This window comes from Tursiops truncatus, chromosome 2 (assembly GCF_011762595.2).
Source record: "Tursiops truncatus isolate mTurTru1 chromosome 2, mTurTru1.mat.Y, whole genome shotgun sequence".
NCBI classification, from domain to species: domain Eukaryota; kingdom Metazoa; phylum Chordata; class Mammalia; order Artiodactyla; family Delphinidae; genus Tursiops; species Tursiops truncatus.
In genome coordinates, this window is record NC_047035.1 from 157,379,604 (window position 1) to 157,406,086 (window position 26,483).

Consider the following 26,483-nt stretch of genomic DNA (forward strand, 5'->3'; position numbering starts at 1 on the left):
CTCCCCTGCTGATGGGATCCCTGTGAAGCAGCCCCGCCCACGGCCTCTTGAGGAGGAGCTTGTGCCTCTCCAGTCTTTGATCAAAGAGTAAAGCTTTCCTTTGCTTTTGAACCCAACTCATTCTACTGGTGGGAGCGACACTGGGCAGAAGGACCCTTGTTGGGGTGGGTAACAGTTTTACTTACATACCAAAGGCCAGAGTGAGGAGGAGATGCTTCCCAGGAGAGGAGGACGGCTAACTCCCGCCCCTTCACAAGCAGCAGGGAAAACCAGTTTCCTCCCGCCCTTCACCTGCTGGCTTAGAACAACTGACCTGTTCTCGCCATGTTGCCCCAGGTGCAGGCCTGGGCGAGGGAGGAAGGCCTGTGTATTTACTGTGAGATACTAATAAGAACTCTGTCTCCGATCACAATACGCTGTGCGTGCATTCAGGATAAAAGTAAAGAGTATTAAAAGCCCAGCCAAAAGGAGAGTGTCTCAAAGAGGTCAGTTATGCTGAATGCCAAGAGGAATGAGAAATTCAGTTAGACAAGGACTGGAAAGGTGACACTTCGATTCAGCGATGTGGAAGTCATCGGTGACTTCGGAGTAGTTTTGAGAGAATGGGGGAAGGAGAAGACAGCCTAGAGTGGGTGGGGATACAGGCAAATCTTTCAAGAAGTTTGTCGTGGGAAATGAGATTGCCTGGTACACATGAGAGGGGAAAAAACAGGGTGAAAAGTTTACAGAGAGGAGATGTGAAATCGACATTGTGAAGAAAGAAGATGCAAATTAAATAAAAGAATAATTTTCTTCAGCAGCACGTAGATGCCTGGGTGAAGGTAAGTGGGGAGAATGATAAGCAATCTCTTACAGAGTTCTGCCAACTAAGTACACTGAAAGGACAGAAGAAAACGGAATAAAGGATGTAAGTAAGAGTTACTAACATTTTAGCTCTTGGAATTGTTGGGAAGGAAAACACTTCCTCTACCCTCTTAGGTTCATTAATTGGGAATCTGCAAATTAAATTGACAAAAGCAGATTACCATGAGAAAAAAACATTTAACTGTGTATGACTACATGCAGGGGTTCCCAAAGAAACGTGATTTGAGGGGCTGCCTACAACTGGGGGCTTATATACTACTTAAGTGACAGGGAGTAGGAGAAAGGCATCTTCTGAAAAACGACTTCTTGGTGGGGGGAGGGAAGGGCACTTATGGGAGAACAAATGACGTTTAGGAAAGATAAATGTTACATTAGGAGAATATATGGAAGATATGGTAGTTTTATGAAAATGTCTGTTTGAGTCTGGTGCTTGGAACTTTTCTCTAATTTTAAGACTGTTTCCAAAAAGTAAGTAAATAAATAGAAAAGGTGAAAAGTCATAGGCAAATTTTATTTCTCCATGAGGAAAGAGCTATGAATGAGTGTTTCAAGTTACATATACTAAGTTTTATGGCACTATAACAATTGTAATACATCAAACATTGACAATAAGGACTTCCCTCGTGGCGCAATGGTTAAGAATCCTCCTGCCAATGCAGGGAACACGGGCTCGCCCTGGTCCGGGAAGATCCCACATGCCATGGAGCAACTAAGCCTGTGCGCCACGACTACTGAGCCTGTGCTCTAGAGCCCGCATGCCACAGCTCCTGAAGCCTGCGCGCCTAGAGCCCAGGCTCCGCAACAAGAGGAGCCACAACGATGAGAAGCCCGTAGCCCCCGCTCGCCGCAACTAGAGAAAGTCCGTATGCGGCAACGAAGACCCAACAGTCAAAAATAAATAAATAGGGCTTCCCTGGTGGCGCAGTGGTTGAGAGTCCGCCTGCCGATGCAGGGGACACGGGTTTGTGCCCTGGTCTGGGAGGATCCCACATGCTGCGGAGCGGCTAGGCCTGTGAGCCATGGCCGCTGAGCCTGCGCGTCCGGAGCCTGTGCTCCGCAGCGGGAGAGGCCACAGCGGTGAGAGGCCCGCGTACCGCAAGAAACAAAAACAAAAACAAAAATAAATAAATAATATTTAAAAAAAACCCAAACATTGACAATAGCCGTAGCAGCAGTATATCCAAATGATGTCTGTCTAAATCTTTAGGTCTATATATAGTGATAAAATTGGAAATACAAAAAAGCTATCAATCAACACCACTATATATTAATGACAAGTTTGGTTGTCTGGGTGCTGGTATCAGGGCTCAGTTTGAGTATGTAAAACTCAACAGTGTTTTGATTCACAAAATCTGCTTAAAAGTAAGTTAGATGCAGAGAAACATGGTTTAAAATACTATATAAATTTTCATCATACACATCTAATACAAAAATATTTTCCTTTAATAAAGATTTTCACATCATGTTTAATGGGAAACAACTAAAATGTTACGCAAACAACCCAGTAGGGAAATTTTTACTATTTATCTTTTAGATCATATAATTTTTCTTCAAAATCTGTACATATTCTTGTGATGTTTTCAAAACTAGATCCTGATTTAGATTTGACTCATCAGTAGCTCCTAGAGGAGAAGCTCTATAGGATCCAGATTCACATTCAGCAGCAGCTGAAAAGAAAAAGAAAGGATTATATTCTTTACCTAAAATACTTGAGTTAACTAAATATAAGTTAGTAAAAAAAAAAGCTGAGACCTTTCTAAGCGTTCAGAAGAATGAAAAATATCTATACACGACATAACACAAAATACAAGATTACTATTATATAATTTGCCCGTGGTTGCACGATGAATTCATTGCTCTTGTGGCTGAGTATCAGAGCTTCTGATTTTCTCATTCTTCATTCATTTACTCAACAACCATCTGCTAAGGTGCTGTGACAAGCACTGAAATTACAAGATGAAGGTAACACAGTCCACCCTGAAAAATCATATACTATAAACTGGAAAAAAACCAGGCCATTTCCATACAGAGTCATAAATACTATGACAGGTATAAAAGAGGGTACAAGGAACACTCAGAAGTGACACCCAGCTTTGTGTCAATACTGTCAGCTTTTTGGTGGAGGTGGTATGTAAGTGGATACCTGAAGGACAAGGAAAAAGTACGGGAGATGGAGGGAAGAAGCACATACAAAGACTATAGGTGAGGAAGAGCACCTGTGGGATTGTAAGCGGTCTATTTGACTAGATGCAGAGCAAAGGGGCAGAGGAAGGTAGTAAAGAGATAAGGCTGAATACTATCGCAGGACCCAAACTGATTTGGGTGTTTTTACTCCATGATATAAGGAATTTGGAATTTTTCCTGAGAGCAAAAGATAAACCAATGACAAAGTCAATGACAGGAAATTTTAATGCCAGCCACTAAGCGACAGCTACACGAGCGTGGCTGCTTGAGTCTGGTTTTTTTGGCCTTAATCACTGCCAGAAACTTGAGAAGTTGATGAACCCCATGTTTCCTAATAGTGTCAGTGTGCAGGTTGACAGTTCCACAGGGATGGCAGAAGTAGAGGAAGGATACAGCCAGAAATAAAAAGAAATACATAGGCTTTTTGAGACTTTTTTTTAAAGCTATGGAACATGATGAATAAATGAGGAATCAGGATATCTTTCATTATGAATGTTCATGCTTTCACAGTTTTCATTAGATATGTATAAGAAAAGATATTTAGCCTATCAATAGTATCCGTCATCCAAACAATGGAAAGAGATGCCATTTACTACTGAATATTTACAGTTTATTTCCAAAATCAATGTCTAAATTTAATTCATAAATTTCGGCAACATACCTTTTTCTAGTTCTCTAGTTATATTTTTTTCCATCTCCTGCTGCATCTGAAATAAGTCAAATATTATTTATGTTTAAGTTAGACAAGAGACATTTTTGTAGGAATGATGTATAGCTTATGAAATGTGGCCTTTAAATAATACTTCTAGAGACTAGACCTAATTTGAGGATTGCTTAAATAGAAAAATAATCACATAAATAAAATAAAATAAATTCCTACTTATTTTGATTTTAGATAATAGAGAACATATATATGTAATGTTATTTAGATTAATCTGATAAAAAGTACAATAAATATCAGTCTATTGAATATACATAATTTCAGAGGGTGATATTTGATCTTATTGGTACAAACAAGTTTAAATGATTCAAGTCATATATTACAATGAATGCATTACTTTGCAATTCTTAGAAAAATTGCTCTTTATAAAAGTTTAATCAGTTTTTTTTTTACTCTAATGGATTTTTCCTTAAAATGAGTTTTCCATTCTTACACTTCTATAAAACTAAAATTTTAAGGTATGTTCTATGGTAATAATTTTTCAGCATAGAATCTTAAATACATAAAATGAAGAAAATGGTTCTGTTGTAATGTCATATCAAAATTCTACTGGCAAAAAATTAAGTAAAGGTATTTTGCTGTCTATATTAGGACTAAAACATTTATTTCAGAAAATCTGCTTGAAGAAAGGAAAAGTAGAGGCTAGAGCCAGTTTTCAAACTCAGTTTCTGATTCATGACTTTCTAGAATTAGAAACAAGGAAAACAATACATAATTCTTTAACTGTAACTTTGTTTCCATTCTAGAAATTAGGGCCAACTTTTTGAAACATTTGACTAATTACAGTTATCTACTTAATTATGAAATGTGTGGGAACATTTCAAACTGTATTACAAGTGTCTCCACCTAGAGTGTTCTTTTAAAAATCTTTCTTATAAAAGGCACCCTCTCACTAAACAGGGTCTAAAATAGTATACTGAACATAATAAACACTGTGATGATAATGATATCATGATAGCCAACGCCTTTGTAAATTTTAGGTGCGAAGACAAATTTTTTGGCTAGCAGGTTTCCCGATATTTTCAGAGACTGTTTTCCATAACACTTTTCTGACAACAGCACTACAGAGAGGCCCTGTAAAATGAATAATGTGACAACATTACTAGACAGGTTTTGTGAAATTAATAATTCATAACAGATGAAGGAAGAAGCCTTTACTGAAATGATATTTTATTACCATTAATAAACACTGCAAAATGTAGGTCACGTTTTTACACGCGTTGAATTAGGGAATGACCTGTGTAAGATTACTCTCTTTTCCCCCAAAAGCTCTTTTCCTCAATATGTACTTCCGAGACCCTCATGTTGATTTCTAGGTGAGGATCATGTTCAGCTGGAGGAAGTAGTTGGAAGTCGAACATGAATAAGGAGAACACACCTGCATTTTTTTTTTTCACACCTGCATTTTTCTTTAAACTTTTCCATTTAACAAAACCACAGAAAGGTGCGAAAATTATACATGGGAAAACAATATATCAGCAAGTTTTAATTCTAAAGATTTTTAGTTAGAAGGATTCTCTCACAACTGGTAGTTTCCAAACTATGTCCCATAGAAATGGAAAGTCCCACTGAGGACACTGCAGGATTGAAGGACAAAGAAGTCACAGCTTCAGGGTCTCCAGCCACTCCTTTAGCTAAAAAGCTCTATATTTGTCTCTGTTTTATATAATACAGTTTCATGCAAAAAAAATTTTTTTTAAAAAAAGAAAGGGGGCTTCCCTGGTGGCGCAGTGGTTGAGAGTCCGCCTGCCAATGCAAGGGATGTGGGTTCGTGCCCTGGTCCGGGAAGATCCCATGTGCCGTGGAGCGGCTGGGCCCGTGAGCCATGGCCGCTGAGCCTGCGCGTCCGGAGCCTGTGCTCCGCAACGGGAGAGAGGCCACAACAGTGAGAGGCCCGCATACCGCAAAAAAAAAAAAAAAAAAAAAAGAAAGGTTCTTTTCCTTGAAAAAAAATTTTTTAAGGTATGAGAGTCATTGATTTAGTCAAAGTCCCTAATTTTACAAAAGAGGTAACAAAGGCTCAGAGAGACTTTGTCACAAAGACAACGTGTCACAAAGCCAACAGCCTTCTCACTGAGTCTAGAGAGAGTTCTACGCCAGCTACTTCCTCAGATTAAGAAAAAAAAACACATAGATTTTTAACTATAACTCAGAGAAAATGAATATGTAAAAGTTTGTCATGTAGCTCAATAACATTTGATGCATGAGACATGAAATAGTAGCTTTCTAACTAAATTATGTTTTAAAGGCATGAACAAGAATAAATTGTCATAACTCCTATTAGTAGCAGTCAATATATTTAATTTATAAAGCACAGATTTTTTTTTTTTAACCACAGGACAGGGAACTTGAAGGAGAAAATCTTTAGTTGAATCACACAGGCCAAAATTGAGGAGATTCTTCTTTAAAAGGATATTCGTTTCCTCCAAATAAAACTTGGTTTACCGAAATGAGTCAACAAATGAACCACGTTGCGGGTTATTTATGGCAAAATTTAAAACACAAAACAGATTTCTCTTTACCATCTAGCATACTTCAATCTCTCATCATTAGTTTGTATGTACAAAAACCATGAGTGTAATCTCAATTAGAATTTAAATCCAGTCAGAAATTACAGGCTAATTCCTTGGCCTAAAGTTTCAACGTGAGGACTTACACTCCTACCCTCCTCACGAGAGGAGGGGAGATTTACCCAATGGGTGAATTTGGGAGAAGGAACTGAGAAGTGCTTGCTTGCTTCCGAATCTCTTCTCTGAGAAGGTGTGTGTGCCCTCAGCACCGGGAACTGGGGTCTGCTCTCACGCCCGCAGTAAGCAGCCTGCCCTGGGGAGGGGTCAAGCATTTGCTTCCTCCCCTCAGGCCTAATTTGGGATGAAGTATCCCGAGGCCCACTGTGACTGCACACCTAAAGCACGTCCTCCAATTCGTCAGTTATGTGTCAGTAACAAAGCTCCTTAGTTGATCTCCAGCTGCTGACTCCCGCGTGCTGAACTCAGAAAGGGAAGAGAAGTATCATCTGCCACCTACCCACCACAGCTCCAACAAGGCAGAGGACCAGACGACACCGAGGGAACGTTTTCTTCTTCTTCCCTGACTCTATAATTAACGTACATTGTTCAAAACAACCCCCACTATAAAGTAGGGGAGAGGTGAAAGGAAGATTTTAGAAAGAAACGTCGTGAAGCCAGTAACAATATGAAGCACAACAAGTATGTGTTCGTTCACCCAACCATAATGTATTACTGTTAACTTATATCTGAGACTGCAGGCTGGAAAATCATGTTGCACTCTCTTTTTAAGACCAATTTGATAAATATATACACACCACACACAGACACACGCACACTCATTTCCAAAGTTAATTTATTTTCAGTAATTATTGATACTTTAAAAATTTGATATCACTCATTTTAAATGTCATGAAAATGTAATAAAATCAAGTCATTTAAACCACTTCCATTCATTATCCAATTGTAAGCAGGCTAATGTATGAAGGAAATTACACTTGGCAGTCTGTAGATATTAAGTGCATGTATTTTGCTGCAGAGAGAAGAACTGAGGAAGAATTTGTAGATCAAGGAGCTGAAAAACTAAGTACAGAAAAAAAAATGAATGAAAGAAAAAGAACTGTTAAGAAGTTGAACTATTACCTCTATCTTTCAAAAGATAAAATGCCTACTCATTTGTCCATGTGGACAAAATGAAGTGGGAACAAGAAGGATTATACTGATATAATAAACTGAGACAATAAACAAGTTTATTGCACTCTGCCTGTGCCTTATGAGAAACTAGCTTAACTACTGTGGTAATTTGATTAGAGTTAAAACTCAGAGTGGACAGGCACTGCCTTGGTGATGTAAACAGGAGGCCTATTTTTTTTAAAAGAAATGTGACTCAATATTCTGGTGAGACACAAAATGTTGTGTCATATAAAAAGTCAAAGTCTTAGGAATATTAATTGTTTTAGCTTCAGTGCATTTGTATGACCACATTTAGAAAGACAGTTGCTAAACTGAATGGACATTTGAGCAATTTTTTAAATTACTTAAATAAATCATTAGAAAAATCTTGAAAGTGTCAGTAATGCACCAAAAGTCCAAAATCAGTCAATGTAAAATGCAGTCCTCCTACTTAAGACAGATTTAAAGGGCATTTATTAACTACTGTGGCCATGCATCGTGTTTGGCACACAAATACCTAAAAACTCTTGAACATAAAAAAATCTTTAAACCAGTGAAATTGTGTCTGTCATAAAATTGTCTGGAATAGATTTTTAAGTTTTCAGTTCTTGAAAAAATTCTATGTGCAAGAAAATCTAACAGTGACATAGCTGTTTTGGTTAATGTTAACTTTTTGTATTTTATAATAATATAATTAAATAACACAATTAAAAAAACTGTAAAATTACTTCTGATATATAGGACAAAACATCCCAGAATTAACTAGAATGTGAAAACTGAGGGTAAAATTAGCAAGACAGATACGTAGTAATCTCCTACCCCCACAATGGTATCAACTGATAAGACTGAACTTCATATACTGGTGAGGGAGGTAATAAATCTAAGCGTTAGGTACATGGAGAAAGCTTGCTGCTACAACCAGCGCAACTGAAACCACAGACCTAGAGTAGTACTTTGCTATAATTATTTTCCTTAAAGTTAGGGAAAAATGCTGAGTAAGATAAAACTTCACAGTAGGAATAGTCCAAAATGTTAAAACCTTGCAAATAAAGGAGACTGATAAACAAATGCAATCCTAATGCCATTTTTAACATTTTACTTTGTAGAATCATAGCTAAAACCTTTAGAAGGCTATTGTTTTGTAATGTCCCATCCAAAAACCCACCCCTTTCTATCATTTTAGACAGTACGTTAACACCTCTCATAGTATTATTTTATGTTTTCCTAGTAGAAATAATTATATTCCTAGCAATTCCAGAAGGCACCTTCTTTCTGTAAGTCTTACTAAGAATTATGTGAACAACAACTGTATAATAACTCTTCCGCGGCATTCTGTAGTGATTATGGAGACATGTCTTTGCATCTTGACAGAGTAAGTAGTGCTCTTCAATCTCTCTTATTAAAACCAGCACGATTTGGCAAAGACGCCACAAGGGAACTATGTATACCTAGTGACTACAACATTGAGTTTAAAATAAACTATTTTTCGATTTATCTAGAATTACTAAAAAAATAAACACCTCTTTCCTCCAAAAAAATTAAAGGAAAAATTTCCTGCAGAAATTTTTCTCTCACATTGTTTCTGCATTCACACACTCTTTCATCTTCACCTTGTAAAATGATACATCGTCTGATTTTTTGGGTGACAACTCATGAGAACATTCTAAGTTTACATCATGCTTAGCAAGTGACAGAGGGCTTGACATGCATTTTCTTTTTGACCCTGGAGTCCAGTTTCATGGCTCTGAAGCACTTAGACCCAACTTAGCCACAGCACTGTCTAAGAAACCTTAGCTTTGCTCTTCTATGATTTGTTACGACGTGAAGCCAAATGAGAAAACAGGTTGAGACTTCATTTAACAAGGGCTACTTTTCTCTGCATCAAGAACATCATGAAAACACCATCAAAACCATAAACCCCTGTGCACTGAGTGAGATGGATATTTTAATAACAATGATACACAATGAAAACTAGTTGCAATTTAAAGACTCCCCATCATAGTCATCATTCATCCAGGTGATGGCAAGATAGAGAGATAAGTGGACTTCATTTTAAAAATTTAAATATTTGCTTTATTTACGTATCTAGAAATGTTCTACAATTGCTCAGCAAGACATTTTATAAAAATTCAATAAAAATGCTCTAAGTAAAACAGCAACTAAGGATGCACTCTCATGTATGAAAATGACAAAAAATTTTAACTTAAAAATTAACCTATTTAGTGCTACAAGTCTATTTAATTCACAAAAAGGATTTATCTAGGATTCCTTTAAATAAAAAAAAAAATCCATATATGGTTAAGTGTTTGGATGCCAATCATTCACTTATGCTTAGGGGTAGAAAAACTAGGGTGCAGCAAAACTTGAAAATGATTATGAACCATTGTCAAACTGAAATCAATTAGAAAGTATATCTTTGGTTATTAGGCAATAATATTTAATTTCTAAAATAGAATTTAACTGCAGTTTTTCAAGAAATTTAAAATTTGTCAGTTTAATTACATTTACTGAATAAAGTTAATGATAAATCTCTCTTGAAAATGAGAAATCCAGGGACTTTAAAAAAATCATAAAATTTCTGTCTCTTTATTAGCACAATTATGGCTTTTACTTCGTGTGTGTAAGTCAAATAAACAATTCAGAATTTCACCAAATTAAAAACAAGAATTATTATCAGAAATCTGAAACCCAAGGAAAAAAGGATAATATCACTAACCTTGGTCAAGTAAATCTCCATGCTCTTATTTGAAGGGCGTGAACTTGAGGTAGAAATCTCTAAGTTTTCTCCTGGAGTAAGATTTCTATTGAGCACTAAACTATTATTAAGACTTCCTACACAAGGTGGCTCCAGGACTGGCCTCGTAGTAAGAGTGCTGAGTAAAGATCTGTTCTGCTGTTTCTCCACCAGTAGTTTGGTACTGATCTCTGCCAGCCTCTCATTAGCCCTGGGAAGATGGCAAAACACCAGTTTCATTCATTTCATTTTTCCTAAATGATTTGCATTTTTTAAATTGCCATAATAGTAAATGGAATGTCCCATTAAACCACGTTTTAACACTGAAAATGGCTCAGAGCAGACCTACTATAAACAACTGTAGGTGTAAAATTGTTCTAAAGAAGTATATATGTGTCTGGGGGATCCTGAACTAACAAGTCAGTCAAAGTCGGGAGAGGAGAGAAATGGTGTCAGTGACGGAGACGGCTTAACAGGTGACGCTCGCTGCCTTCTGCGATGGCTGCACTTAGACACCCACCTTTAGTTCAGGGACGAAAAACCAAACCATCCCTTAAAGACATTTTCAAGCATTTGCTTTCACCACCCCTGTATACACATTTCACTCATTACCTCAGAGAAATTAAGCGTTCGGCACTGAGGAATGATCTAGTGCAGCCGTCCCCAACCTTTTTGGCACCAGGGACCAGTTTCGTGGAAGACAACTTTTCCATGGATGGGGGTGTATGGGGGCTGTCAGGATGGTTCAGGCGGTAATGCGAGCGATGGGGGGCGATGGGGGGCGGCAGGTGAAGCTTTGCTGGCTCGCCCACTGCTCACCTCCTGCTGTGCGGCCCGGTTCCTAACAGGCTGCGGACAGGTACCGGTAACACTGTTACTGAGGCACTGGGGGTGGGATCTGCCCTTGCGGTCTTCCACGCACCCCCTCACGCAGGCCACCGTGTTATTTTTAGACACTTTGTGAATTATACGGCCCTTCGCCCCTGTTACCTTCCCCTTATTTCACAAGCATGACTTTATGTAGAGCAGAAAAACTTCAAATACAGTAGTTTGTCTCAGGGCGCCCTCTAGCGGTGATACCAAAGATCATAATCAAGAAAGTAAATTTACCAAATGCTAAAATGTGACGCTTTGCGTTTAAGCTGTAATCTTCCAAAAAATAATTAAACTCGTTAATATTTCTATTTACGGGAATTCCAACAAGAAATTTTATTTAAACTACAAAGTTTCAAAAATACTTAGCTTAAAGACTAAATCAGGTTAACTATTGGGTTGGCCAAAAAGTTCGTTTGGGTTTTTCCAGTAACATCTTACGGGAAAACACAAACGAACTTTTTGGCCAACCCAACATATGAAAATATAAAAAATAAAGTTATGTAAAACCAACAAAAAGGTGGGGAGATGCAAACTGGACTAACATTTTAAAGGTGACTTCACTTACTAACATCATTTTCCAAAGTTATACTATCTAGTTAGCTTTCACTTCCTACTAATCTCATGAACCTGGCTCAATAAAAATTATGCTTTAGAGGCAAATTAATGAGCTAAATTTAAATTTATTTTCTATGATTCTATGTTTTGACTTACTTGTTTAGTTTATTTGCCAATGACTTTCTAACTTTTAGTTCTTCGAGGTAGAGTTGCTTATATTTTTCCAATTCTGATTTATTAGAATCTTCTTGAAAAGCTTTCATTTTGGAGAGTTCAGATTCCAGATCTTTAATTCTGAGTTCCATCTGACTTCTTACTGAAGCATTATTATTCTCTCTTAACTGCTCTAAGTTTTCTTGAGATGCTGCTTGTGTCTAAAGTAAAATAAAAAGATACATGTTTAAAATAATTATAACCTGAATAATTATAGTATATTTGTGCCCTTTAGTTTTGCGTCAATGATTCAGAGAGCAATTTTAAATGTGAAAAAAAAGCTGAACTTTACAAATATTTATCATCAATGTAAACTGACTTAAATCCTAATTATAAAATTAAAGTTGGATCATTCTTATATTTGTACTCATGTAATCTGATAATTCAAAGAATAATAGGATCAATTTAAAAATTTTTAAATTGAACAATACAACTAAGAATAATCCAAGAGTATAGTACAATTTCTAAATCACAGTATTTTCTTTTCATCCTAATAGTTTTGTTTTATACCAGTTGGTCTTAAAAATAAAATGATTCTCTAGTGAGAATCGTTCTGAAAGATCAAGTTAGTGAGAATAATGGTGGAAACCGAAATATTTAAAGGGAGAAACAAATGCCACCTTCCTTCCAGGAATTTACAAAACAAACTGCTATAAGGGAAGTAGAAGAAACACATAAAATGTATACATCCAAATGTAATTTATAGTGAAGTGAATTAAAGCACATTACAGATCAAAAAATTAACCTGTAAAAATAGGTTGACTTCTTTTAATTTTTCTATTATATCCTGTCTTGCTCTTTCTTCAATCTCCCGTTTATACTGCTCTACTTGACTGTGTTCTATCATATTCATTTCTATATGACTTCTGAGGTTCACTACTTCTTGTTCCAACTTCTTTTTATTCTTCTCTAGTTTTTCACATTTCTTTTGCATTACTTTCATAGATAATAACTCCTGTTGAAGAACTTGATTTTTTGCACCCAGATGTAGACATTTTGAAGATGCAGTTTCCAGTTCTGCTGTAAGGTCATCAATCTGCATGAATAAAATAAAATCGTTTGGTAATTAGGGACGTAGACTGAGAATAGCCTAACTCAAAACCAGTATCAACTTTTAAAATAAATTCAGTTACAATAAAATGGTGTCTATATTGTAGCATGTAGGACCTTCAGTTACTAAGAAAATGAAGAAAAACGTTCAAACCACCAAGAGCCACAAATATATATCCTTTACTGTCATCATTGTTACACAACATTTGCATTTGATTTTATACTCTTTTATTCTTCTATTGTTTCACGTCTTTCCTCCATAAAATGACTATAAGTCACCTCTTAGTAGAAAGTCTCTTACTCCTTCCCCACCCTCAACTTAACCCTCCATGATTTTTAAAGTTTTAGGGATATCATATTGAGTTATTTAGGGCTGAATTAATAAATGCCTCCCAAAATAAGACTCTGAAAATCAGACTCTAATGAGTCTTGTAAATATGGCTTCTAATACCATAAGCCTTTTTTCTGAACTACAAATATTTTATGCTAATTTGAATTGCATTCCAAGGAGAAATGCTTCACAGGGTTAAGGAGAAATCACATCTCCCAGTGTAATAGTTTAGCGAGATGATCCATACATTTTTCTGAACGAAAAAGTGCCGTTAATTCTTGTAATTCTTTGTTACTTTCTACAGAATAAGAGAACATACTAAACAAAACAAACAAAAAAACTTGCTGGAATTTCAACGACACTCAGTTGGGAAGAACTTCCCTTTAGACAGAATGATTATTTGGTAAGACAAGGTCAGGTGGATGTGGTAGTTTTAAAACACGTCTACAAATTCTTTGACACTTATCTCACGAAATTCCCACGGCTTCGTAAGACTGTTAATGGAAGCCTGACGGCCCTTGAAGAGGCTGAAGGTGACAGCTTCTAGGCAAGGGAAGGAAATGACACTGCAACCTGGAGGAAGGGGGACTCTAGCTACAAAGCAGCTGAAAGTAAAATTGATGAGAGGGATAAGCTAAAAAAAAAAAAAGACTATTAAATATAAAGGATCCAGGACTCATTGGGTTCAAATATCTGTATCCCATTTACAGCATCTCCACATGCCCAAATAATGCTAAAACAGAGAAATAGGTTCTGGGCTAAGATCAGATTTAGGGTGCTGCCAGGAAAACATGGTCTAAAGATAAAGCCAAGACTGTAGAACCCTTTATTAACACCCTGTAAAGACTTAAGTTGGTGCCTCAAATTCCTTTAAGGATCTTAAAAAAAGCATAAGAATTTTAAAGGCATCATACTACAAAGTTTCCCGTCCTACAACAGCTTCACAAGAAGCCCAAGGGGAAGAGCTTATCTCAAAAAGATTTGGGAGGGTAGCTTTTCCAATGGCATGAACCCCAATAAAATTCACAGGACACTCAAAGCTTTAAAGAGAACTGTGGTAGCAAAAACACTGCTTGCTAGCTTGGATTAACAGAGACCAAGACAGTACAAAATGAGAAGAGGCCTTTGGGATTTTCTTAGAAGTTCTATAAGTCCCCCTTCCTCCAGGTTTCAGTGCAATTTTCTTCCCTTGCTGGCTTGAGAAACACTACTCAGCTGCAAACACAGGTCATTTCTTACGAAAAGGACAGAACAAAGAGCTCAGAGGGTACAGCAAAGGAGAATCACTTCCATGGTCGGGACTAAGTCCTAACCAAAGAGCTGGCAGCAGGTATCAGGCTGTATTTCAGAACTGCTATGGACCAGCATGTCTTCCATTTTCCATTTCTGAATGGGAGAGTCTTTAGCAGTTTAACAGAATGTTGGGTATGTGGGTGGCAGAAAACTTGTCCCTTTAGCTCTCAAGTCTTAGTACTGAGAGGATTGGTACTCAAGGGGCTATACTCTAGAAACCACACCCAGGAGCCTCATCCCCATCCGTACCTGGTGAAAGATGGTAAGATCCTGGACTCAAGCCTGAGCCTGACACCATAACAATTGAGATTTGTGGGGGAACTGAGTAGGGATAAGTGTATTCTTCACGTGGAAGGAATATAAAAAATTGTGGCCAGTGGGTAGATTATGCTGGTTTTTAAATGTATCCATGAGTTTTTTAAAAAATTTATTCCATAAAAAAAGGTAGACTATGGGCCAAGCATAAGCGACTTATTCCTAATGAACAGAATATGGTGAAAGAGATGCTGTGTGAATTGCGAGGCGAGGTTAGACAAGGCAACACAGCTTCTGCCTGGCTCTTAACCTTGGAACCCAGCCCCATGTTGTGAGAAGCTCAGGCCACAAAGAGAGCCTCGGTGTTCAGGGTAGGTGTTCCAACTGAGGGGAAGAGAGGCCAGCTCTCCTGGCTACGCTTTTCCTAAGTATAGATTGTGAACAAAATAAACGTTGCTTATTTAAGCTACTAAACTTTGAGGAGATTTTTAGGAAAAAAACAGATAGAAAAGTGGATAAAAAAAGAGATAATAAGAAACATAACTTTGACACAGTAGAAATTGGTTTCCTATAAACTGGAATCTAATAAATGTCGAGATTAATTTAAAATGACAAACAGTGCTGATGAGAAGAAGCAGATAACTAGAAGAAAGACCTAAGAACTATTCAGGAGGAAGTTTTTGGCAGGTTCCCTTCACTTACAATTTCTTACAGATAGGCAGGTATGCCTCTTCAGAATTTCCCCTCAAGTTTGAAGATAAGGAAGGTTGGTAAGCAAGGAGACATATGAAGTATCATAGTTGAAAAACAACTAGAAATCGTCAGTTTAATTACCAAAATCAGACTCTTTTACCTCATCTCAATGAACTGAAATTCTAAGGGATAGGCAGCTTTGAATATTTATTAATCTAGGACTCAATCTTCATTGTCCTTTCCTCAGAGAAGAAATAAAACATCATGGAAGCATTTTTAATCTTCTCAGTAGTAAAACAAATGCAGTGTCCTTTGGCAGTATATAATTAAATACAATTTTTCCTTTACCTTACTTAAAGCTTGTTTGTCAGGGAAGGTAGGACTATCTCATTTTTACACTGTACCACAGTGCTTCTCTATATCACACAAACTGGCTTTGAAATTTTGAAATTCAAATTACTAATCTATTATTTGTCCCAGATAAATTGATTATTACCTTTTTTAAAAAAAATTGATTTTATTTATTTTTGGCTGTGTTGGGTCTTCGTTGCTGTGCACAGGCTTTCTCTAGTTAACAGCGAGCAGGGGCTACTCTTCGTTGAGGTGCACAGGCTTCTCATTACAGTGGCTTCTCTTGTTGTGGAACACGGGCTCTAGGCGCATGCTTCAATAGTTGTGGCATACAGGTTCCATAGTTGTGGCTTGAGGGCTCTAGAGTGCAGGCTCAGTAGTTGTGGCGCATGGGCTTAGTTGCTCCATGGCATGTGGGATCTTCCCGGACCAGGGCTTGAACCATTGTCCCCTGCATTGGCAGGCAGATTCTTAACCACTGCACCACCAGGGAAGCCCTACCTGGTTTTTAACAGCTATACTCTTAAAATTTTTTCTTTGGATGGGATGAAATAGTTATTCTATTCATTATGTGTAAAGCTATAAAGTACAGCTATGCATCTCTTTCTTTTTAAATAAAAGAAGGTAGATACAGGGAACTGTGGTTTCTGAGAATTCAGAATCTATGTCAAGAACAAGATCAGCACGAGTGTTATACACAAGAAACACGTCAAAAGATGATTTAATTGTGAATTGCAACATGATGGCTTAGAGAGACTTCCAATGAGGAAAGCTGACAGCCCAGACTTAATCTCCTCCTAGATGGTGAAACGTATGGGTGAGTCTATGAATTATAATGAGCTAAACATAATGAAGCAGATAGCAGACTAAGTCAGCAGATCTCGTGACCAAGATTTGATGGAAACTGGAGTGAAGTGGGAGGCATTGGGTGAGAGACTAAAGGTCTGAATGGAGGGAGAAAAAAAGGAATGGACTTTACCTTTGTAAACCTACTTCCCATCATGTCATGGGGTCAGTGAGGCATAAGCTGGCCACAGGCTCCTTCAAAAGGCAAAAAACCTCCACGGAAGTAGAGTTAAAGACATTCCACTACACTGACTTTTTATTATTACATAAAACAACTGGTAATATGCAAGATGACTAAGAAAGAATTCTCATAAAATCTGACTTGGTACTGGCATAGGACAGACATATAGATCAATGCATTACCATTGAGGATCTAAAAGGAAAGCCCCACATTTATGGCCAACTGATTTTAAGAGTGCCAAATAATTGAATGAGACAAGAAGAGTCTTTTTAACAAATGGTACTGGGACAACAGAATATCCACATACAAAAGAATAAAATTAGACCTCTACCTCATACCATATGTAGAAATTAACTCAATATGCAAGAGCTAAAACTACAGAATTCTTAGAAGAAAACACAGGTGTTTATCTTCATGACTGGATTTGGCAATTCTTAGATATGACACCAAAAGACAAAAATCGACCAACTGAACTTCATCAGTATTAAAGACTTCCGTGGTTTGAAGGACACCATCAAGAAGGGGAAAGGGCAAGCTCCTGAATGAGAGAAAATACTTGAAAATCCTATATCCGATCGAAGATTTGTATCTAGGATACAAAAAGAACTCTTACAATTCAATAATAAAAAGACAATCCAACTTAAAAATGGGCAAAAAGTTGAATAGACAGTTCTTCAAAGAAGATACACAAATAGACAATAAGCACATGAAAAGTGCCTCAACATTATTAGTCATCAGCAAAACGCAAATCAAAACCACAATGAGATGCCACTTCACACCTACTAGGATGGCTATAATCAGAAAGACGGTAATGACAAGTGTTGACGGGCATGTAGAGAAATTGGAATGCTTACACACTTTGGATAAAAATGTAAAATGGGGCAGCCACTCTGGAAAACAGTACAGCAGTTCCTCAAAAGGTTAAACAGAGTTACCATACGATACAGCAATTCCATTCATAAGTATATTCCAAAAAGAAATGAAAAAAATATGTTCACACCGAACCTTGGACATGAATGTTCACAGCAGCATTATTAACAATAGCCAAAAAGGTGGAAACAACCCAAAGGTCCATCAACTGATGAATGGATAAATAAAACGTGGTATGTCCATACAAATGAATATTATTCAGCAATAAAAAGAAATGAAGTATTGATCCACGCTACAAAACAGATGTACCTTAAAAATATTATGCTGAATGAAAGAAGGCAGTCACAAAGGACCCCATATTCTGTGATTCCACTGACATGAAATATCCAAAATAGGCAAATCTATAGAAACAGGGAGTACAGTCGTGGTACTAGGGCTGGGAATATGAGGAAGGGAAAACTGGCACAGGGTGATGGCTAAAACGTATAGGGTTTCTTTATAGGGTGATGAAAATGGTCTAAAATTGATTGTGGTGGTAACTGTATAACTTTTTGAATATACTAAAAGTCACTGAATTGTACAGTTTAAATGAGTGAACTACATGGTATGTTCATTATATTTCAATAAAGCTGTCACCAAAAAATAACGGATGCTTTGGGGTAATGGTGTGCTGCTCAGCTTCAGATCACTAGCCATGGTTCAAGACACAGACAGTCAACAGTGTGCCCTTTTTATGGAAAAATGATATCGGAAAAAGCTGTCTTTTTTACTGGTATCAAATCTAAAACATTAAGAGACAAATCTGCGTTTCACTGCTCAAAGCATGGAGTGATTTCTATTTCCCCAAATTAAGTGACTTTTGGGTCCCAAAACTGATTAAAAATTACCTTATGTTTTAGCATATTAATCTGAATATCCATTTCAATTTGATTGATTTTTAAATCTCCATGGAAACTAAGCTCTCCATTTTCATATTCATTTAACTTCCTTCTTGGCATTTTTAAGAGTTTCTTAAGTCTGTAGAAATGCATAGAATGAATAAGTCAAGTTCTTAAGAGTAGATAATTAATAATTATTTAAACAGATATATGTTCTATCATATAAAATAAATGCTATAAATTATAATTCTTTCTCATATGTTCTAATCCAATATTGTTTGAAAGCATAATGACTAAATTATAATCTTAGGTAAATAATATGAAGAAAAATTTTATGACACACGCTAAGTAAAGAGTTAATATAGTGTGTGTATACATATATTATACAGTTCTTATAAGTAAGCTGTTATTAGTATCCATTTTTAGTATGTTAATATGAAATATTAACTTATTATTAAATACTAGTTATAAACCAGAGATCAGTGTCCAAGTTGAAGAAGAAAAGCATATCATATATGAATGTTTTGAAAAGACACAAAAAGACATTTTGGTACTTACTGACCACAGCCTCTGCAAGAAGGAAAGAAAGAACACACAAAAAACATCGACACTCACTCAAAATAGAAAAGGAAACAAGAAAGAAAAATCTTTGGAGTCTGAGTTGACAGGGAAGAAAACCAGGCTGAGCTGCATAAAAAAGGAAATCAGCAGAGAGAGAATGTGTACCAGTCTCTTCAAGCTGTTTTAAGAGATCTAGAAATCTTGCCCAGCACAATGTTAACAAAATGCCAAGCAATGTAGAGAAAATTAAATGAGAGAAAAATACTAATGAGAATCAGGGAAGAACCATAAGTATAATACCAAAATCCACAGATGCTCAAGTCCTCCTAAGCACATACTCCTGTATACTTTAAATCATCTCTAGATCACTTATAATACCTAATACAAGGTAAATGCTATGTAAATAGTTATAAATACAATGTAAATAAATGCTATGGAAATAGTTGCCACCTGAGGCCAATCCAAGTTTTGCTTTTTGGAACATTCTGGAATTTTTTTCCCCCTGAATACTTTCAATCTGAGGTTGGTTTAATCTGTGGATGCTGAGGGCTAACTATGCTCAGCAAATAACCAGAAAGGAAGCCATGTGGAGGCATCACAGACATTGGGAAACACTCTATTTTTTTTTTTTTTAATCTGAGTGGTCAAAACATGATCACTAATGTTATTATTCTTTAAGTCATATATATGTTTTTGTATGTATATTCTAGAACTAAACTTTTAGAGCAGAAAGAAAATATAAGCAAAATCAAGGTAGTTTTTGATGTTGTTAAACAGTGACACAAATAGGTTTTTAGATATTAAAATACTTGAACGCTGAAGGGGAAGGACACAACTGAAAGAAGGCAGGATTACCAAAAAAGAGCAAAGATATCTTGCAGACATAAAAATTCAAGGTAGATGATAAAGAGCAGAGTGACATTACTATACACAAGGCACACTATTGTTATTGTTTCAGAAATCATTGAAGAGGAACTGTAATACTGGGGCACTCAAAACAGTTTCAGATTGTGCTGTGAGTTTCTAAAGTAAACTTTTAAATAGGATGGATGATTTAAGTATGAATATACACATACAAAATGAATTTGTATCTAAGGTTTTAATAAAACAAAATTATAGTTAAATCAATTAGTTAATAGTTGAAATTATCAGAAATATTAAAATCTTACCCAATAATCTCTTTTTCTAATTCACTATTTTTCTTCATTTCTTGATCCAAATTATATTCCAGAGACTGTTTTAACTCAATACATTTCTTTAATTGCTCCTTTTCATCCACAGACTTTGAAAAAAAAATTTTAATTATTTTTTAAAACCTAGAGACTTACTCTTCTTTCTTAAAAATATTACTTCTCATGAGTTCATGAGTAATATACATTTATAGTGAAACACAGTTTATAAACCTGATGCCAATAAGGACAGACTTCAAAAATAATGACTTTTCTTGAAACAGCTTATATTGATTTTTCATTTTCATCATTTCATCATTTTCCTAGAATTTAAATTGCCAAAATTTATTTGTTAAAAACAGACATTTTGGGACTTCCCTGGTGGCATGGTGGATAAGACTCCGTGCTCCCAATGCAGGGGGCCTGGGTTCAATCCTTGGTCAGAGAACTAGATCCCACATGCAGGCCGCAACTAAGAGGTTGCATGCCACAACTAAGGGGCACACCTGCTGCAACTGGGGAGCCTGTCTGCTGCAACCAATTATTATTTTGGAGCAACCAAAATAATAATAATAAATAAATAAATAAATAAATAAATAACCCAGAGGTTTTTACACGTTAATGATATTTTTTTAAAGAGTGGCTATATTTACGTTTTAGTTTCTAAAGATGCCCTAGAAACATTTTCATCAATGGTTTAAGATACTCCAGGTTTTGTTAAATCACATCCTACTAATATAATCTTTGAAAAATTCCCACACAACATGAGATAAAGCCTTTTATTCTCTGTAAGCATTCTTCCATAGGTTTTAATTTCTCCATTTCTATTAACCATTCTTCTCTTTAAATAAAGTTTAAGTCTTCTATACACTAAATAAAAATGTAATTTCTTCTTGATTCTTGTAGCTTTTTCTCTCATCCTTTTTCTCCCCCACCCCTGCCACTGGACTCTTACATTCTTTTTTTAATTAATTAATTAATTTTATTTATTTATTTTTGGCTGCGTTGGGTCTTTGTTGCTGCGTGCGGGCTTTCTCTAGTTGTGGTGAGCGGGGGCAACTCTTCGTTGTGGTGCGCAGGCTTCTCATTGTGGTGACTTCTCTTGTTGCGGAGCATGAGCTCTAGGCACATGGGCTCAGTAGTTGTGGCTCCCGGGCTCTAGAGCGCAGGCTCAGTAGTTGTGGCGCACAGGCTTAGTTGCTCTGTGGCATGTGGGATCTTCCCGGACCAGGGCTCGAACCCGTGTCCCCTGCATTGGCAGGCAGATTCTTTTTTTTTTTTTTTTTTTTTTGTGGTACACAGGCCTCTCACTGTTGTGACCTCTCCCATTGCGGAGCACAGGATCCGGACGTGCAGGCTCAGCGGGCATGGTTCACGGGCCCAGCCGCTCTGCGGCATGCGGGATCCTCCCGGACCGGGGCACAAACCCGTGTCCCCTGCATCGGACTCTCAACCACTGCACCACCAGGGAAGCCCGGCAGGCGGATTCTTAACCACTGCACTACCAGGAGAGCCCTGGACTCTTACATTCTTTAACGCACGGTCTCATCCACAATTCATCTTTCATCACTTATTCTCTTCTTTTACACTAAATTGACTTTCAATCTTGTAACTCCACTAAAAGTTTTGAGGGTCATCAAGAACCGTTTCTTCAGTCCTTACCCTGCTTTACTTCTCAGCAGCAACTGCTAACATGACCACACTCTGCCTCTGCTCCTCTGAGCCCACCTCAGTCTGAATGACAGTAACCCTTGATGTTCAGTCCTTGACCCTTTCTAATCCTCTTTCTAAATTCTCTCAGGGCTCCCTACATCTCAAGGCTTCGTACTGGATTCCCTAACCTACCTTTCCAGCCTTGACCCCTTTGCTGAGATCACCTGTACTTTTCATTCCCGCTCCTCGCTCCTCATAGACAACATCCTCAGCCACACTCATGAGCCATTACTTGGTGTGGATTATCCTTGTACAGAGCTATTCTTGGACACTTTATGTTTATTCTTATTGGTGTTACTTTGAGTGTAGTGTTATTTTCTAATCTTGGGGGGCACCCTCACCCTTAGGATGTTGACCAGCATACTTTGTCTTTATTTCCTTTTATAATGAGAAAGTTTTTCACAAGGATCAGATTATCAATTATTTGACCTTGTTTTCTTTTTCTTTTTGGCTGCATTGGATCTATGTTGCTGGGTGCAGGCTTTTTCCAGTTGCGGTGAGTGGGGGCTTCTCTTCACTGTGGTGCGCAGGCTTCTCACTGTAGTGGCTTCTCTTGTTGCAGAGCACAGGCTCTAGGCACGTGGGCTGCAGTAGTTGCAGCACATGGGCTCAGTAGTTGTGGCTCACGGGCTGTAGAGTGCAGGCTCAGTAGTTGTGGTGCACGGGCTTAGTGGCTCCCCGGCTTGTGGGATCTTCCCAGACCAGGGATCGAACCCATGTCCAATGCATTGGCACGCGGATTCCTAACCACTGCACCAGGGAAGTCCCTGCCCTTGTTTTCTTTTGAATAATTTCCTATTCCACAGAGACCTGACCTTATGGAAGTCTTCTGACACTCCTTTCAGGTGAATACTCAACTATACTGTTTGGAGTCTTGAGTCAGATAGAGCTCTCTCTTCTTCCCAGCCCAGATTCTTCATCTCAACACTGTGCTGACCATATATCTTAACTCAGGTTGGCTCTGGCCTGGGGATTCCTGAGATGAGAACTTTCTAGAGAAGCCAGGGCTACTGACTGAATTGGTGAAAAGCTGTCTCATTAAATTTTTGATTTGTGTAGACCTTAAAGTGGCCAATAATTCTATGTCATAATCCTAACTCATCTCTATAGGAATCTACAGAAAATCCCTAATTATATTTTTAATATGCTTAATCAGTGTGGGGTATTCTTACAAAATTTTCAATTTCTGATACCCGAATAGATTTCTGTTTGACAATGTAAGGGGACATCTGGCACTCTCATTCACGTAAGACTCCTTTTGTCAACATATTGTATTGTCACTTGTATGAAAAGTATGCTAATACAATGTGACTAATTTATATCAAGTCTAGAAAAAATAATTTTCAATGTTTCTTTAACACAAGAAGGGCCAGTCAATAGAATGTTCTAGTTCCCCTGACAGGTATATCTGTATAATGACACTGCATGAATCTAACTATTGTGATGGAAAGAGACGAGTTGGTAGGTGCTACCTCATCCCTCCAACTTAGGGTTCACAATAGAATCTTCTGATTTTTAAATCATAGGTAGCTTCCCCTACAAAGGAGAGTATAAATGGCAGGAGAGTCCCTTTCTGCTTGGTAAATAGTTACATAGCTTTCACTATACATTGATAAATTGGAATCCTGGATTACACATCAGTCTTTTCTGAGACTGGCCGTTACACCTTTGAAAGGCTGATTAACTCAAGTGTCTGGGAAAAAAATTGTTCCTGAACTTGCTATGCTAGGAGCACCTGTTACTATGTAAGGCCCTGACTGAGCAGCCATTTCTACTTTTTCACTGGCATCTCTTTTCTTTTTTTAAAGAAAAAAGGGGGACTTCCCTGGAGGTCCAGTGGTTAAGACTTTGCCTTCCAATGCAGGGAGTTCGATCCCTGGTCAGGGAGCTAAGATCCCACATGCCTCCTGGCCAAAAAACCAAAACATAAAAGAGAAGCAGTATTGTATCAAATTCAATAAAGACTTTAAGAATGGTCCACATCAAAAAAAATCTTTAAAAAATAAAGTAAAATAAAATCCAAGAAAGGAAAAAATACATTCCTTTCAGAAAAATGCTTGCATAGTGACCTAGTTAGTATTCTTTCTTGATAAATAAAATGAACTACAACATTAAAAGTAATTCATTCTCAGGCTTCCCTGGTGGCGCAGTGGTTGAGAGTCCGCCTGCCGATGCAGGGGACACGGGTTCATTCCTCGGTCCGGGAGGATCCCACATGCCGCGGAGCGGCTGGGCCCGTGAGCCATGGCCGCTGAGCCTGTGCATCCAGAGCCTGTGCTCCGCGACGGGAGAGGCCACAGCGGTGAGAGGCCCGCATACCGCGCAAAAAAAAAAAAAAAAAAAAAAAAAGTAATTCATTCTCAAAATAGCACTGGAGGGTTTAGATTACAAGGGAAATTCAGAATTCTAGATCAAATCATTACCCAAATTTCTGGACTCAAACAGATATTTGTGTACCACTGTTCATAGCAGCATTATTAACAATAGCCAGAAGGTGGAAAAATCCCAGTGTTCATTGACAGATGAATGAATTAACAAAATGTGGTATATATAAAATATTGCTTTTGGACTGTCACAATCTTTTTAATTAAAATCTTACTAGAAAAATCAATTTTATTATTTCAGTCAACTTCCTCTATAAAGAGGAATTATGCTACTAGTAGCAAGTAGTATCAATATAAAAATAAACTCTTTTATCAATGAGACTTTTCATATTGTCCAAAATATTCTTATATATTACTAGTATAAAAATTAAAATTCCTTTTCAGCATGACAGAAATTAAGAGATTGACTTACTGAACTTGTTCTTAACAGGTTTTTCTGAAGCTGTTCAATTTTGCCGGCTTGCTTTTTGACTGTAGCTTTTAACTTGGCATTTTCAATTTCAAGCCTAAAATGCATATTTTAAAATAATTATTCTCACACATAGATTTTTAAAATACCACACACATTTTCTGAACAAACAGCTGCAGGTTCAATTACATACGTTCTTAGAATTTTGAAAAGTAGACGATTTGGCAATTGTGCCGTTTTCTAGTTGTGTTCTGTGGATAATGTGAAAAATTTAGAAACAATGGAGAAAAATTATGCATTTCAAAATAGCTCAAAGCTGAAGTGTTTACCCAGCCTCACAATGATGTATTTATTGTCATTACTGATATAATTCTCATACTATACTGCTTATCTGCTCTATACTTAAGTTATTTTCTGTGCTGCTTTAAATTGTACTTTTGGATGTGATCCTGCGTCTTCTCAGCACATCTCATGGCCTCTGTACGTCGATCCTGTGCTTCTTGCAGCTAAAAGGAGAAAAAATTTTTTAAAATTACTGATAATCTAGCAAATCCGCCATCATCTGTTTTTATGTCTTTCATCTGCATATTGTTTATGACTACTTTCCTGCTGCAACAGCAGAGTTGAGTTGCTACAACAGACACCTTGTGACCCACAAAGCCTAAAATATTTACTGTCTGGCCCTTTACAAGTTACTGACCTCTAGTACTAAACCACAACATCATTCATGCTTTAAATTATATTTTATCAAATAAATACACAAACTTATAAATTGGCCAAATGGGGAAAGATATTTATATTTTTTATTCCACGCTCTATACCAATTATAATTTTAAATATCCACATATGTGAATGACCACAGCTCTTCCAGTGATTATGAACGTTCACACTACACACTACTGTTGGTGACAACCAGATGCTTCAGTGACTAGTGTGAGAGGCAGTATCTACACAGGAGCCAGAATGCGTGGGTCTGAGTCCCAATTCCACCAGTTATTTGCTGGATGTCCTTGAGCAAATTACTTAAATTTTCTGTGTCTCAGTTTCTCCAGCCGTAAAATGAAGATAATAATAGCACTGACCTCACTGGGATGTCAGGAAGATTAAATTGGGGGAGGGGGGTATACATAACGTATTTAGAAAAGTACGTGGAGCATAGTAAATGCTAAGTGTTTACAATTAGAATTATTCCTATTGCTGTATTTTATGTTCTAAACAATTTGATATTTTAGGCAGATGGCATGCCAACAGAAGTGGTCTCCTGTACAAGTCCCACTGAAAGCATTCTCCATAACATTGAAATTGGCAGTAAACGGGGAGTGTGAGGACCAGAATGTATGTGCCCAGTACTTCAAAAACTTTCACTGATTCCACTAATCAACCTGTACTTTTTTCCACTTATAATAATTTATAACTTACTTCCTCTCTGTACTACTCAGTGGGCAGTGATCATGGATTTAATATGCAAATAGCACCTCCTGGATTGAGTGGTACATAACTTACGTGACCATCAGAGGAAGGGTTAAGTCACTGGCAAGGAAATATCACCCTATTGCTAAATCAAAGTTCTGAATCAGTTCACTCCCAGCGACTGTTTATGTCTAGAAAGTACTCGGATGAGAAAATTAAGGTTATGTGGTATGGATATCGGAGAAGCTATCCACAGAGCTTT

At 37.3% G+C, this 26,483-nt stretch overlaps 1 protein-coding gene across 15 annotated transcripts in view; it reads right to left on the reverse strand.

Annotated features, from left to right (window-relative positions):
- Positions 1 to 1,356: 1,356 nt before the first annotated feature.
- The window catches only part of ANKRD26 (ankyrin repeat domain containing 26), a 92,271-nt gene continuing 67,144 nt past the window's right edge, over positions 1,357 to 26,483 (reverse strand). For all 15 annotated transcript variants that reach the window (XM_073801568.1, XM_073801566.1, XM_019933276.3 and 12 more), the window contains 9 exons: positions 25,247 to 25,317; positions 24,815 to 24,908; positions 20,306 to 20,418; positions 18,585 to 18,714; positions 12,573 to 12,863; positions 11,771 to 11,988; positions 10,166 to 10,394; positions 3,710 to 3,755; positions 1,357 to 2,531 (listed from right to left, as the gene is read on the reverse strand). In XM_073801568.1, coding sequence (XP_073657669.1) covers positions 2,395 to 2,531; positions 3,710 to 3,755; positions 10,166 to 10,394; positions 11,771 to 11,988; positions 12,573 to 12,863; positions 18,585 to 18,714; positions 20,306 to 20,418; positions 24,815 to 24,908; positions 25,247 to 25,317 — 1,329 coding nt within the window. In that variant the 3' untranslated portion in view covers positions 1,357 to 2,394. The remainder of the gene's footprint in view (positions 2,532 to 3,709; positions 3,756 to 10,165; positions 10,395 to 11,770; positions 11,989 to 12,572; positions 12,864 to 18,584; positions 18,715 to 20,305; positions 20,419 to 24,814; positions 24,909 to 25,246; positions 25,318 to 26,483) is intronic.